General features: G+C 50.6%; 1 protein-coding gene across 2 annotated transcripts in view; it reads left to right on the top strand.

Annotated features, from left to right (window-relative positions):
- Positions 1 to 503: 503 nt before the first annotated feature.
- Positions 504 to 16,042, top strand: part of DTX4 (deltex E3 ubiquitin ligase 4) — a 35,495-nt gene continuing 19,956 nt past the window's right edge. For both annotated transcript variants that reach the window (XM_017890826.1, XM_017890827.1), the window contains exons 1-2: positions 504 to 979; positions 9,927 to 10,650. In XM_017890826.1, coding sequence (XP_017746315.1) covers positions 769 to 979; positions 9,927 to 10,650 — 935 coding nt within the window. In that variant the 5' untranslated portion in view covers positions 504 to 768. The remainder of the gene's footprint in view (positions 980 to 9,926; positions 10,651 to 16,042) is intronic.

The raw sequence follows: 16,042 nt of genomic DNA, 5'->3' as shown, positions 1-16,042 counted from the left end.
TCATGCTCCATTAAGGGAAAAAAAAAAAGAGAGAGAGAGAGAAAATTACATTTTGGGGAAGGAGGCTGCAAAGTTGCGGCTGGGCGACAGTGGTGGTCCCGGGGCCGTGTCATGGCGGGTCGCTTCTCTGCATCAAGGAACCAGGGAAATACACGCGGGCGCGGGTTTGCCTTAGCGCCCCGCTTGGGAGGGGCGGTTCATTCTGGAAGGGACTGAGCAGAGCCACAGGGAGGGGGAGCTCTCCCCGCGGCGGCTACTGCAATTCGTGCGGTGAAGGGGTGGGGAGGGAAAGAGAGAGGGGAGGGGACCAGAGCGTGCCATTCCGAGCGCGGCAGTGCGGCGAGATCCCACCCCGGCGTCTGCAGAGCCCGAGGCGCAACTGGTGCGAGGGCTGGGTCCTCGCCTCCCCGTCAGCCCCAGCTCGCGGCCGCCGGGGCTCGGGCCGCGCGCCCGCGGAGTGGCTTTTGCAAGGCGGGGGCCTGTTTGCAGAGAGCTGGGCATTTGCATGAAGCGACTCGACCCCACGGAGCAGCGGCAGCAGCGGCGGACCCCGGCGGCGGCGGCGGCGGCGGCGGCGCGCGGTCCCAGCCAGGTGGCCCCGGTGTCCCGGCCCCGGTGGATGCACGGCTGGGGAGGAGCCCATGGGCCGGAGCTGAGGCTGCCCGCGGAGGGGGGGCGCAGGGCAGGGGGCGCGGTCGAGGCCCGGAGGCTGCGGCGCAGGAGGAAGCGGAGGAGGTCGGGCGCTCGGGCCGCAGCCCCGGGCTCGCCATGCTCCTGGCCTCGGCGGTGGTGGTCTGGGAATGGCTGAACGAGCACGGCCGCTGGCGTCCCTACAGCCCGGCGGTGAGCCACCACATTGAGGCGGTGGTCCGCGCCGGCCCCCGCGCGGGGGGCAGCGTGGTGCTGGGCCAGGTGGACAGCCGTCTCGCGCCCTACATCATCGACCTGCAGTCCATGAACCAGTTCCGCCAAGACACGGGTAAGCCAGCCGCCCCTGCCCCTGCCCCGCTTGCTCCCACCTTCCCAACCTGCCAAGGTACCTCCCTCCCTGTGAACCCACCTTGGCCACCTAGTCGGCACCTCTGTGCAGTAGTGTCACCAAGAGGTAGTGGGAGGCGATTCACTCCCCTGGATTCTCGCAGAATCCTCCCTCCCCCCTAAACGTCCATGCAAGTAGTATTGGTGTTCTGGTTTTGCAAACCCAGCTTCAACCTAGTCGGTAAGAATCCACTCCCCACTCCCTTTCATGCCACCCTCCCCCCTTTCCAGCATTTGGTGGCCCTAAGTCTTTCCATGTAGAAATTCTAGGGTCGCCCCAGACTACAGGTAATTTCAGCCCTTCGCAAAGGCGTCCTGCCCTCATCCCGTGGCGGCCGGCACCTCGGCTGACCTGACCCTCTTTTGCCTCAGGCACGCTGGGGCTTGCCACACGTCCCCTCACCCCCGATCTCACTGCCTCTGCGTCTCCTGTGTGGGATGCCTCCCGGCAGCTGGGTCCTGGATGTGGGAACTAGGGGAGGAAGAAGGGATTCCCCGGAGGTTCTCGCTGCAGTCGGGTAAGGGAAGCGCCGGGCTCCCTGGGAGGAGAGACTGGGGCTGGGGTACCCTGGACGCCGTGGCATTGGCGAATGCCTCTGCTACACACTACAAGCGCGGAAGCAACAGGCCGGAGCAGATGGAGAGAGGAGGGGGAGGCTCGGGGCTTCGGAATGCATGGCAGGGAAGCCGCTCCCTTTGTCTGTGGAGGAGGAGGAGGCAGATTCCTAAGGAGAAACTGTCCCCAGGCTTCCTCTTAAAACCGTAGCCCGTAAGGAACCCTTGGTCTCCCGGAGCGCCAAACTACTATCTTTTCATGAGAATCAAGTTGCCACTGTAGCCAGCACAAACCCGCTTCCCAGCTGACCTGCCTTTCCAGGTCAGAGCCAGGAAGGGAGCCTCCAGGATGGGGTCGTGGGGGGTGGGGAGTGAGGGTTCTGCCCGAGGGAGAGCAGAACTGCTCCACTTTGCTGGGTCCTTGCTTAATGGATGACCTGGGAAGAGTTTCTGCCTCCTTCAGTGACAGGTGGGGAGGGGGCCATTGTTTCTGGAATTCTGGCTCGGCTTTCCCAAGAGTGTAACGGAGGAGCCTGGAAAGGCCGGTGTGCACGGGAGGAAGTACAGAAGATGACTGGAGAGGCCCTCCCCAGTGAACAGCTGTTAGAGCAGAGTCTCTCCGCTTCCTTGGAAAGCCCCCACATCCTGTGTGCTAATTAGGATTGTCATGGGAAAGGGGTATCTTTCCACCCTCATGTCCCCATCTTTAGTCATAACTCCCAGCAACCCCTTTGCCAAGGACTCTGCAGACACTGATTGATTGAGGCGAGCTTTCTGGGGAGAGGATTCTGGAAGTGTTAGAATCTGGAGGGGCTTAAACGGTGTGTGGAGCTGAGGGAGACTGGGAGGAGGAGAGAATAGAGAGGAACGTGGGGAGATTGAGAAAGAGGATTAAGTGTGGCTGAGGTAGGGGGAGAGAACATCATTGTGCAACTTGGGTAAAGGTTGTGGAGGTGAGGGTGGAGGCATCAGGAGGTGAGGATGGAGGGGGTGTGTGTTGGGGGGAGCTGAGCCATGGAGGTGGGACCAAGAGAGAGAGAGAGACCAGCAGTTAAAGCACCTGACAGGGGATTCCAGTCCTGAAAAAAAAAAAAAAGCAGGTTTTAGCTTTTCTATTTCAGACTAAAACTCTGCAGCATTTGGAAAACCACCCTTGTGACAGAAGGGTCTCAGCCCCTTTCCCACATTTGGGAAGGGCACAGGTGGAATCTGTGTTTGGTGGGACTTAGGATAGGCAAGGTATCTACAAAGGTTCATGACCCTTTCTACAGAAGTGAAGTTGTAGAGAAAACTGGGTGGAAGGAAAGAAGGTACGATTCCCAGGTCTGATCACTCTTACCTGAGGACAGGTTGAGTACTGCCTGGTGATGAGCAATTTAGTCAGAGGATGGCGCTCCCTGGACTTTAAACTTCAGGCAGAGAACTTGCCCTGAATCATTTTAAAGGCTGCCCCAGGGTGTGTTTATCACCAGACTGCTGTGGTTTCATCCACTCATTGCTAGAGTCAGTCAGCCATCCTGAGTACCTCTCTCCTGTGCGCCAGGCCCTGTGCTGGGTGCTCAGACACTGGGCTGAATTCCCAGAAAGGCTGGCTCTGTCAGGGCGCTTGTCAAAGAAGAATAAAAGAATCTCTGGGTTTCTGAGCTCTGAGCCTCCTCCTCTCCCTTCTCCACCAACACACACATAGTTTCTCTCAATCTCATTGATGAGGCCATGACAGGGTAGGAACTTTAAACCAGTGGCTCCCAGGCAACCTCAGCCAAGCCCTTGCAATGTTTAATTAAATTACCCACCATCCTTAAGCCATAATTCAAAGCTGGGAACCAGAAACATCCCCACAAACAAAAGAGAGCTGGAAGTCCCCTGCCCAGAGGCGATTCCTCTCCTTTTTTGTTGCCTCCTCTATATGGGGACATTTCCTGACATGAGAGCTTTGTCTTTTTAGAAGTTGCTTGCTCTGCTGCTGAGAGAGTCCTCAGGCTCTCCACTTGCCTGGGCTCCTGACCTCATCTAGCCTGTCTCCAGGGAGATGGCTGGGAGATTGCAGACACCCGTCTGCCCGCTTCTGTTTGCCCTGGGCCCTTCTCCTTCCCCAGACCACCTAGGGGTCTGTTCTTATTTGCATTCTATGCCAGTCTCCTCTAGGCATTTTGGGCTAGAGAATCTGGAAGAAGGGAAGAGATGGGGTGAGATAGATGGGACTGGCTCTTGGCCATTTCCAAAAGCCTCGGTGAGGCCTTCTCCACCTGCCATCATTTACCTTGACTGGGTTGTCCCTTTTCTGTTGTAGGGCAGTGACTGAAGAACTTTACTTCAGCATCACTTCCCCCTGTACCTTTCAACATGCCTGATCCTACCAACTCCAGGGTTTCAGTAGCAGGATGAGGAAGACCCAGGCTGAGAGTGGGGAGAAACAACTGTGGCTCTCCTTCCAGGCTCACTGCTTACTCTGTGCCCCTGAGCAAGTCTCTAAATGGTCAGGCCTCATTTTTTTTCTTTTTTTCTTTTTTTAGAATGAAGAGCAGCATTAAGATTTCTTTTTCCCTCTTTTTCTTTCCTCCCATCATGCACATCAACAGGTGAACGGGTTGGTCCCTGTGCCAGTGATGATACCGATAAGCACAGGGTGAAGGAGAGTTATTTCCAGCTCAGAGTTTCCTGTGCAAGTATTGCCTTCTTTATGTCTTTTAAAGTGGTAAGAAGTGTCAGATGGAGAGAAAGAGGTTGGGTTGAATTAAATGATTTGACAGAAACTGAGTTTTAGCCACCTCCCCCCCCAACACCCCCTACCCTATGTTAGCATAGAAGTGGAGGAGGCAGGCATCCTGATGACCACATGATAGTTAAAACAATGTGCAGGATGCACCGTGTGACTGCATCATGCCAAGCACATTGCACACACTATCTGGTTTAATCCTTACAACCATCTTATGAAGAACCTATTATTATCCCCATTTTATAAGTAAGGAAACAAATTGAAAGTGATTAAGCTGCTCAAGGGTTTACAACTAGTCAATGGCAGGGCTGAGATTCTGAATTAGGTGCCCTATGTCCTATTTCTTCATTCAGTGAATAGTTATGGAGCAACTGTTTAGCGCAGGCACTGTTCCAGACATGTGGGATATAGCAATAATAGCGCATCCAAATGTTTCTTTGTCCTAGTGGAAAATTCTGGTGGGCATAGGGGATGCTGGTAAGAGTGGCCTGAGACTTCTTGGACATAGTGCATGCCCTCTGGGCAGTGAGTCACTTACATAGATGTGTGTAACATGTCCCAGAGACCTCAGTGCATGCCTGGAAGGCATTGCCTTCTACTTCCCAGAAGCTGAAAGATTTTGGGTGCTTTGTAACACAGGTGGAAAATCAGTAAAAAACTGATTTACTTTCTCCTTCTTCATCCTTAGTTTATGAACATCCTCCGTCCCTATCCTACTGGAGCCCTTTTCCTTGCGTTACTTCACAGATGATCTGGTTTATAATCCTGATTCTAGAAAAGCTGAGAACTAGCACATCCAAAATAAGGTGGTCTCTGAAAAATAATCAGAGAATAAAATCCCACCATGTCTGTTGTCTCAACACTTTGGTTCTGAGGTCTGCATGCTATCTCTGACTCTCCTCTAGGATTGAATTGAACTCAACAACTTTCCCTCCAAAACCAGCTCTTCCTCTTGACATCCCTCTGACACCATTTTACCACTTTCCCATGGTCCAAGCCCAGGATTCTTTGACTCATTCTGTCATTTAGAATCTTATTTGGGCACCTAATAGGTACAGGCACATAGGCCCTGTAGCCCAGCAGCTGAAATTTGAGTGTACCTGTGCACCACTCAAGGTGGCCATTCACATGCAGATTCCCATACCCAGGCCTGGGAGATGCTGGCCTGTAGGTCTCAAGGGCACTGCTGATTCCATTCGTACCCCTGGAGATTCTGATGGAGGCAATCCTCAAACCTCACTTGGAAAGCATTTAGCTAGTGATGATCAAGTCTTACCCATTTTTTTCTCTGTAAGGTCTCTCCAGTTTGTCACCTTCATTTCATTTTCTATGCCAACATCTTTCTACTCACCTGGAGCTAATGGACAGAATGGCTCTGGTCTGGCCCCTCTTTTCTTAACAAACTTTACTGGCTCTTCATTGATTGCAAATTAAATCTATCATAGCCTGCCATTTCAGACTTTCCATACCCTCTCTGGCTCTTACATATCTTTCCAGGATTGTCTTCTTCTATGCCTTATATTTCCCTCCAATCTGCCAAACAGAGGCCACCTCTATCCTCAGGCATTCCTTTAGAGTTCTCTGACACCTTCACTCCACAACTAGCCTTGAGGTCCCTTCTTCTGAAACACTGTCCTTTGCCATTTTTACCTGTCAAAATTATTTTTGTTATACGAGCCCATGCCATTTGTTATTCATTTCTTAAAATGTTCTCCAGTTTGAAATGCTTTCCAAACTATCATTACTTCATTCATTGAATCAATATTTCGGGGTGTCTAGGACATGCAGGCGTAGAGAATACCACTATGAGCACACGCCTTGATGCCCACTCTCATGGGATTGGGAGTCTAGTGAGGGGGACAGATGTTCATCAAATTAGACACATAAATACATATGTAACTGCACATTGAGATGAGTGCTATTAAATTTTTTAAAAGGAATGAGAATTTGACCTGGCCAGGACTGCCTAGGAGACTTCCTTGAAGAAATAAGCTTTTCCTGTAGGAAGAGCTATGGAAAAGATGCCAGAGAGTTTTGGGGAGGAACCAGCATTGTGAAGAGGCCCAGAATCAGAGAAGCCTAGCAATGAGGAGAGATTGAAGGCCAGTGTAGCTGAGATGTGCGCAGAGTTAGGCTATGAGGGGGCCATGTATGTTGGTGGGTAGGGGGGATTTAGATTTCATCCTAATGAGAAGTCATGGAAGGGATTTATGCAGGGAGGGGACGTGGTCGATTTTCCTGCCAACATGCATTTTGTTGGCATTCTCCTTGTGATACGTTCTGCCTCATAAATAGTCATTCACACACTTGTCTTCCAACCCTGTTTTAGACTGAAAGCTACTTGAGGAATGCTTGAATCTGCATTCCCCATAGCAGTTAATGAGTACTCAGTGATATGTGATAAATGATTAAATATTAAAGTAGCCAGAAATCTTCAATCAGTCTCAGCAGTTTGTGGAGCCCTTGCAACTGCCAGACACTGCATTAGGCACTAAGAATGCAAAGAGCTCCACAGTGGCGTTTCTGCCCCCGCTTAAGGCAGGCTGGTATGAAAAATGTTGCTGAAACATTGGTGCACATCAGCATAGTCAAGCTACACAGCTCAGGCTTCCTGAGGGTGGAGCCTGGGCTGGGAGAACATTTTAGGAAATGGTTGGAGAATGGCTTAAGACCTGAATGGTAAGGAGAATTTCAATAGGTAAAAATGACAAAGGAGGCCATTTCAGTAGAAGGGACCTAGCGAATTGTGGGGAAGGGAGTCAGAGAACTCTGGGGGAATGCACGAGGATAAAAGGGGCCTCTGTCAGGCAGGAATAGAAGAAAGCACAGAGACTGAGGAAAACAAACCTAGAAAGGTATATATTATAGGTCCATGGCATAGTTTCTAGAAGTTCTGGGACAACTCTCAGGCATCTCCAGGATTGATAACGGTATTGTGTTAAAAAAAAAAAAAAGTATTTTAGGCACATCTGTGAGGGGATTAATTGCACTGTCCCTGCCACCCTGAAGAGAATATCAAATAGTGCCATTTAAACTCTCTAAACTTAAATTCCTCATTTGTGAAAGGTATTTCTAGGATTGCTATGAAATTTACATGGGATATGTGAGGTGCTTTGTAAGTAATAAAGATTGTGCAAATACCAATTTGAGAGCAGCAGAACGCAGCCAAATGACTAGGCAGATAGGGGCAGGTCTCCAGTGAAACCCTACCTTCAAGCCAAAAACAGCCTGAAGGCTGAAAGACTGGACTGCTGGTCCAGGATGAAACCCGCAACCCAGTGTGAGAACTTCTGTTCCTGTTTCCCTACCCTTTCCCAATTGATTCTTTCTGAATAATGCCTTTTAACCCATCAAATGTTGCCTTTTCCAGTACTACCTACAGCCTGCCCCTGCCCTATTCTGAGCATATAAAAGCCCCGGACTCAGCCACATTGCAGGGACTTTCCCAATTTTGGGTAGGGGGACCATCCCTGGGTCCCCTCTCTGCTGAAAGCCGTTTCATCACTCAATAAAACTCCCCACCTTGCTCACTCTTCGATTGTCAGCATATCCTCATTCTTCTTGGGTATGGGACAAGAACTTAGGAACTGGTGTGCAGCCAAACTTGGCCCAGGTGGTCAGAGTGAGCAGGGCATCTCCTGCCATCTCCTGCAGCAGACTGTGTGGCGGAGTGAGGCCTAGGCAGGGTGTTGCTGGCCAGAGGTCCCTGGCTTGCAAAGTGACTGAGAAGAAAATCCTGTGTCAGTTATATAGAAACTTTCTCTCTCTTTCTTACACCCCCCTACCACCCTACACACACACACACACACACACACACACACACACACCCTGAGCTAAACCTTCCCCATGGCTTCTCCATCCTGCTTAGACATATAATAGAAAATAAATTACAATAATAATCACCAACTTTCATTGAGCTCTTGCCATGGTGACAGGTGCTATTTTTGAGTTTTATATTCATTTCTTCATTTAATCCTCAAATCCACCCTTTGAAGTCGCTACCGGGGACTCAAACAGATGAGGAAACTGAGGCTTAATCACACAGCTGGAAGGGACAAAACCACCCCTGTTGGCTCCAAAGCCCATACTCTTTGCCCCGAGCAAACTGGGCACTTAGGAAGGAAATGGAGACAAACCAGAGAACTATCGCCTCCCCTCCCCTGCTCCCCATCCAGATACCCCCATGTTCCCCAGCAGAGGCCCTGGTGATGAATAGGGGATTGTTCTACTTCTCCCTTGTGCCTCTGAATGTTGATGTTTGGGTCATTAAGGGGCTTGGAGTTGGGGTGGGGGGCGGGTTATGACCCTGGCAAAGGCCTGAATAGCCATTGTTTCTTTTCTTCCCTCCTTGAATGGGATTCTGTCCCCAGTCTTGGTATATCCCTCTAGGTTGCAGGAGGGGTGGGTCAGAGGCTGGTGAAGGGAGCCTTTTCTCACCACTTTGATGGATAGAGCTTAAGCTGACAGATGCAGAGATTCCAGCATCCCAGGGGCCCTCCCCAACCTGCCCACCCTACTCTGAGCCAGGCATCTTTAGCCTTAATGTTGATACCATGAAATGAGCCCTGATTGAGAATGGGTCAGGATTCAGGTTTTGAGTGAGGGAGAAAGAGGCAACAGTTACAGGTTCAGTTCCCTTGCAGTCCTGACAGTTCATATCTGCTGTACCATTACCATGTAATAACCCTGACCTCTTCCTGGCCCCAAAGTGATACTGTCAAAATTAAGACAATCCTATCTTTAGGAGGGTTTGAGCTTCTTAAAGAAAGACATCAGATAAATATAAAATTATTCTCATGACCATTGAGAATGTTACTTTTGCTGTTGATATAAGACTTAATGTTGGGAAATATGAGAGAGTTTTCCCAACCTGATTTCCCATCTCCTCATAGTAACACACCGTTTTTTTTTTTTTTTCTTTTTTTTGACAGCATTCATAAATGTATAGAGATCCAGCTCCCTCACAGCCACTTCTGGGCAGCCTTCCCACATGGAAGCAGAGTCTTCCCTCAGTCCTCTAGGCTTCCACAGCCCTGTATTCTTTTCCTCAGGATTCTTGGCACAAGAGCATTTAGAGGAACAGAGGAGAAGGAATATGATCATTATGAGCACCTACTGTGTGTCAAGGGCTTTACATGCTTTAGTGCATTCATAGGGTTCACATGAAATCCAGAACCTGGCATGTACAAATACATATTTGCTGGATAAATAAGTGAGTCATATTTAATTTGTACAAAAACTCTAGGAAGGAGTTATCTTGTTTCCCAGGAGGGAAAGGGAGGCTAAGAGGTTCTGTAATAGCTAGTAAATGGAATGAATTTAGCTGCAAACCAAGTTGTCCTGACTACAAACCAGGAGGCAGTCTTTCTGCTACCTTACACTGCCAGCCATATCCTTCATGTCATAACTCATCTGCTTCTACCCTTGTTGGACTGTAGACGTCTTAAAGGGAAAAAATGAGTTTCATTCAAACCTGGCACTTCAGGCAGTGTCATGCCCAGTACACAGTAGGACTTGGTTAATGTTTGCCATTATGGCAATGGCATGACTTGTTAATGTCATGCCATTCATGTAATTGCATGCTGACTCTGACCTCTCCCCTATCCCACCCTGGCAGGAACTCTCCGCCCAGTTCGCCGCAACTACTATGACCCCTCCTCAGCCCCTGGGAAGGGCGTGGTGTGGGAGTGGGAGAACGACAATGGCTCCTGGACGCCCTACGACATGGAAGTGGGCATCACCATCCAGCACGCCTATGAGAAGCAGCACCCCTGGATCGACCTCACTTCCATTGGCTTTAGCTACGTCATTGACTTCAACACCATGGGCCAGATCAACCGTCAGACCCAGCGCCAACGCCGCGTCCGCCGGCGCCTCGACCTCATCTACCCCATGGTCACGGGGACCTTGCCTAAGGCTCAGTCCTGGCCAGTCAGCCCTGGGCCAGCCACCTCGCCCCCCATGTCCCCCTGCTCCTGTCCCCAGTGTGTCTTGGTGATGAGTGTTAAGGCAGCCGTGGTCAATGGCAGCACTGGACCCCTACAGCCGCCGGTGACCCGCAAGAACTTGCCCCCTCCTGGAGTGGTCAAGCTGCCCCCACCACCAGGCTCTGGGGCCAAGCCACTGGACAGCACAGGCACCATTCGAGGCCCGGTGAAGACCGCCCCATCACAGGTGATCCGGAGACAAGCCTCCAGCATGCCCACTGGGACAACCGTGGGCTCTCCTGCCAGCCCCCCAGGACCCAACGGCAAGACCGGAAGGGTGGCCCTGGCCACCTTGAATCGTAGCAACCTGCAGCGACTGGCTATTGCCCAGTCCCGGGTGCTGATCGCCTCTGGGTAGGTGCTTCCACAGCTGCCTCAGAGCATTTACTCACAGCAGAGATAGGCTACAGCAGATCTTCTGGATCAGAAGAAGGAGGGGCTGCCAAGACTTAAGCTTCTCCTCATCTTGTGCTGACCCCTGGCTGCAGGTGAAGGCAGCGTGGTGTGGTGGATAAGGGAGGGTTTGATGCTCGGCCTCTGATCTGGACTCTGGTTGAGACTGGCTCTTACTAGTCATGTGATTTAGGACCAGATCCCTAACATCATGGAGTCCTAACTTTCTCATCTGTAAATGCTGGCAGTAATACTCCTGTTAGGGTGGCTGTGAGGCTTAAAGAAGATCGTGGCCAGGCATGGTGGCTCATACCTGTAATCCCAGCACTTTGGGCCACTGAGGCTGGAGGATCGCTTGAGCCCAGGAGGTCAAGGCTGCAGTGAGCTGTGATCGTACCACTACACTCCAGCTTGGGTGACAGAATGAGACCCTGTCTCAAAAAAAAAAAAGAAAGAAAAAATAAGATTGTGCCTACTAAGCAATAATAGGCAACATTAATTGAACTCCCACTGTGTTATAGCTTGGGGTTTTATCATCTCTTATAATCCTTGCAACAACTCTATGAAGTAGGCAAGTAGGCGTTATCCCATTTATAGGTGAAGACAGTAGATGTTTGCTTGTTCAAGGGTACATAGCTAATCACTGGCAGAGAATGGGATTCAGACTTTAGGACATCTGACACTAGAGCCCAGATTCTGACTCTGCTGTGCTTCTCTTCTACCAAGTGCCTACACAGTGCCCAGGGTTCAGTAGGTGCAAAGTGAGAGTTTCTTTCCTGTAGTCTTTCTGGAAGCCAGAGAGGTGACTCCAAATTGAAATACTGGCCTATTTTTAGTGATGACTTATTATGTGCCAGGCACTTTTCATACATTGTCTCAGTTATTTCTGTGACAAACTGTTGATGCTGTAGGTCCTGTTTGTATTGCTTTTTATGTTCTTGATTTTCCTGATCATAAAATTGAAGTGACCCAGGTTCATATGGTGGCTGCAACCTTTGCCTGCCAGCCCCTGGTGTCTTAGCATCTCACAGCCACCCAGTCTTCCCTTTCTGTCTTCAGAGAGGCCTGGCTCTCCTTGTTGCCCCTGATCCCAGCTGATCAGGATGGTTTTCGATTGCATTGGGTGCCTAAGTCTGAAAGTCCAGGCTACTCTAAGAAGGTTGTTTTGATACTCGGCTGGGTCCCTGCACACAGAGGTTTGGCACTGGGAGGAGGAATGAAGGAGGGTGCACCACAAGGTGGGAGGAGTGCTGGATTGGAAATCCAGAGGCCCAGCCCCTACTGCTACCCCTGTCACTGAGGTAAGCCACAGAATCCAGTGGCCTTACCTACTCCATGGAGTTATCGGGAAAATCTCCACTCAGGGAGTTGGCTCGTTGGCAGTGTGTTCTCTTACTCTGTGATCTAAGTGTTAAGCACAGACGTCCTGCTCAGAACTGATTTCCCAAGGAGAAACACAGAGCTCATGTATTATGCAGTAGGGGTTGGAACCCAGGTTTTGGTCTCCTGATCCACTGTTCTTTTGGCTAAAGCCCAGCTCCTCATTGTACACAAAGGCAGTTTATAAAAGGCAAAATGCTGGCGAGATGCATGAGATTTTCATGACTTCCCCTGAGATGGCAGAAGTGTTTGGGAGCGGGGAATGGATGGCTAAACCCTGCTACTGCTTAATTTCTCCCCAGTTTCACACAGCACCATCCTGGGGGCCTGTGCTGGATAAGAACACGTCCTCCAGAAATTAGGACTGTCTGGGCTTGAACCCAAGTGCCTTGCTGTGTCACTTGGGGCAAGATTTGCATCCCCTGTCTTCAGTTTCCTCACCCATAAGATGGGATAGTAATAGTAACTTCCTTTTACAGTTGTCATGAGGATCAAATGACATGCTAAGTATATAGACTTAGCACAGTACTTGGCACATAATAAGAGTTCAGTCAGTATAGGCTGCTGTCATTGTAATTGCTGTTATTATTGTTAACAGGTATCCATGTAGTTGAAGTCAAAGCTGAGTAGAGTCTGACATCCCACCTTGTCTCTGGTGCCCTTGACAAATGCCAAGTGACTTCATGCCATCACTGAGGGAGAGGCACCCAGGTGGCTTTGAATCTTGATGAGGAAGTGGAGTCAGCAGCTTTATCTATCTTCTTTATTTCCTCTGCCCGCTAATAGAATTGGGGCTAGAGAATGGGTGGAGGTCTGGGCAGCACAGTCTCAAATGGGCTAGAGAAACAAGTTGGTTTTTTTTCTCTACTCTGTTTTCCTGACGAGGGAGGCCCCTGTCTACTCCTCTCGATCTTCCAGCCCTTTGCTTTTCACCTCTTACCACCTCCCTCACCCCCACTCCCATCTTCTCCTCCAGCCTTTCTTGACCATTTAATTAGCGTGTTTATTCCCTTTGTCTGGCATTGCCATCGACCTTCTGTCGCTGCAGGGCCCCTTCCCCCCCACCCCCCCTTCTGCCCATGACCTCTTCCAGCAACTTTCCCACGGAAAAAGGAAGACCAGGGAGGGCGGGAGGAGTGGGATGAAGAGAAAGGTTTGGGGGCAGGAACAAAAGATCCTGTGAATTATTCAGAGACAGAAGCAGGGGTTTTCTAAAGGGAAGTAAGAAGGGGGCTGTGCAGTGGAGGCAAGCGCCACCCCTCTAGCCCCCTCCTCTAGAGCTGAGGATTCTGTCTCCAGCTAGGCCTCAGTTGCCGTAGAGACAAGATCCTTGTCCTGCTGGAGGATTCCTGGGCTGGTGCATAACTCCGAGAAAAACACTGCTTCTCATCGTGGTGCCTACAGAGATATCCTCCCTCCCTCAAAACTCCTTTCTCTGCCACCTTGCCAGCTCTCTTCTCTTGTCTTAGTTTTATGTTTTAGCGATAGAAACAAAACCTTGGATCCTGCATGTTGGGGAACAGCCCAACTGAATGGGGGCAGAAGGTGTCTTCTGATTGGCCAAGAAGCGGTTAGGACAGACAGTTTTGGCTGATGGAGTTGCCTGAAGGATGTGAGATGCGCGCCTGCCATTGGGTTGCTGTTTTCTAGGAGAACTCAGGCTTTTGTAGCTGGGGCCCCAACAGGGTGTGACCAGCTGGGACTTGATGGGCTGTTCTCCAAGGTTTAACCAGTAATAGTGGGGGAGGTGAGATCAGGTGTTGCCAACTCAACCGTCTCAAGTACTACCCAGCACTCAACTTTATGCTAGATATCCATGACCTCAAGAATCAGAATCAGAAAATTGGCACATTAGCGCAGAAAACGTCTTTCTTCAACCCAATGCCCCTTTTATACTTGGGAGGTAAAAGCATAAACAATCACCCAAACTTGCATAGGGCTCGGCTGTTTACACAGTTATTTGACCTAGTTCCTAAATCCTCACAGGGCCGCCGTGGCGCAGATATTTAGGATGCCCTGTTCCCAGCTGTGGTAACTCAGATATGGTCAACAAAACGCAGAGAGGCTGTGTGGTTCTCCCAAAGGCAAAGCAGGTCAGTGCTGAGCAGGGCTAAAACAGACTCCCTGACGCCAGTGCAGAGCTCCTTCCATTACACCGTTCTGGATTTCACAAGCAAATATCCCCTCTTCTCCCCAGGCCCCTCCTTCCCAGAGCCCAGTGACAAGCCCACCTACCATGTCATTCCTCTCCTCAAGTGGCAGGGACATGTATCTCTCCCACCTATTGAACCCACAGTCTTCTTGTGTGTCCCAGGTCCACATGCAGGCCCTTCCCTCCCTCTCTCCAGACCTTACCCCTGAGTTCTTGAGCTGCCTGAGACGTGTGGTGTTCCAGGGATTGGATTATTTCCTGGTTCGCCAGATTGGGTGTGGAAACCTGCCAGTCCAGTTTATGGGAACAAAGGTGGCTTTTGTCACCCAGATCACAGCTACTTATCAGCTGGAGTGGGGGGTCTGGAGATGGCGAGGGAGAAGGCAGGTGCACGACTGAGCCCTGCGTGCTGCCCCCTGCTGGGGAGCTGGGAGCAGGACACAGGAAGCCAGGTCTTTTCCCCAAATCTGTCCAGAAAGAGCTGGGGGAGGAGAATTTGCCATAAGTGGGGGACTCAGGGCTTGGGTGGCCACCTTGTTTTCAGATATTGAGGTGGGAAGTTGTCAACCAGTTTCCTTGGCACCTTCTAACCCAAGACCCTCACAGTTTTACAGATGAGGAAATTGAAGCTCAGAAAAGCTAACTACCTTAGCGAGAAACTCCTGGCAGGGATGGGACTTGAACCTGATTTTCCTGACTCCCCATCCACCATACCATGCCTGGCCCTGGGGAGCAGGTCACAGGGTCCAGAAGCAAATCCATTCTTCTTTTCTTGGCCCAGTTGCCCTTGTTTTGTATTCAGCTTTCTCTTCCATCCTCCCATCCTGGTTTGATTTATCCTGGGGACAGTTTCAGAAGAAAAGTGGCTTTGGGTGGCCTGGTGAGACACAAACATTCCCATCCCCACATCTGTTCTTTCACATCCATCTCCCAGCATTGGTGCACATGTCGTCATCCCTGGGAAGGGACAGAGCCCCAGGCAGGCTCACAGTAGCTTAGAGCTGGGGAAGCACCTCCCTTACAGACATGAGGGGAAGAGACAGACCCCATTGCTTGGCGTGGAGGTCCGGTTGCAGCTTTCCGCATTCCTAATGGTGGGCTTATTCATTACGCTCTCTGAGTTTCTGGTCTATGTTTGCAGTGTGGGATGTTACAAGGATTACATAAACAGAAGAGCGCAGCGTAGTAAATGGGCTCTGGTGCCAGATTTTCTGGCTTAGCTGTGTGATCTTACCAAGTTTCCTTAACCTCTCTGAGCCTCAATGTAGTTGTCTCTAAAATGGTGTTAATAAGTGCATCTCTTGCATAGGATGCTGGAAGGATTAGATAGGTTTATATGCTGTGAGCAGTTGGAGGCACTCTTGGGAGGAGGTGAGCTCTGTGAATGTCGGCAACTATAACATGTGAGTGAAGAAGGGCCATGAACTGTGTGTTCACTCCTGACCCCCAGCATTAGAAATAGCCAACAACACAAAGTAGGGCTCAATAAACACTTTTTGGATGGATAAATCAATACACAGATACTCTTTTTTCCCTCCTTTTGCTTTCCCAGCACCATCCTGCCCCCACAGCAGAGCTGCTGGCTTCGCAGGCTGTCTGCCTCCTGGAGTCATCTGTGATCGGGTCCATTAGCCTCTCCAAGCCCAGCTGCAGGAGTGTGGGTGGCAGAAAGGATGGCGCAAGACCCAGCCCCATGTGTCCCATATTTTCCGAGTCAGCGCTGTGGGGGGGTCGCGCCTTTCCCAGGCAGCTACGCCATCTCCTCTCCAGCCTGGCTGGAGTGGCTGGGGAAAAGGATAGAAAGGGGAGGAGGTTTTGCCT

This window comes from Rhinopithecus bieti, unplaced genomic scaffold (genome assembly GCF_001698545.2).
Source record: "Rhinopithecus bieti isolate Rb0 unplaced genomic scaffold, ASM169854v2 scaffold_19722, whole genome shotgun sequence".
In the NCBI taxonomy this organism is placed as follows: Eukaryota; Metazoa; Chordata; class Mammalia; order Primates; family Cercopithecidae; genus Rhinopithecus; species Rhinopithecus bieti.
This window is presented reverse-complemented; position numbering and strand designations above follow the sequence as displayed.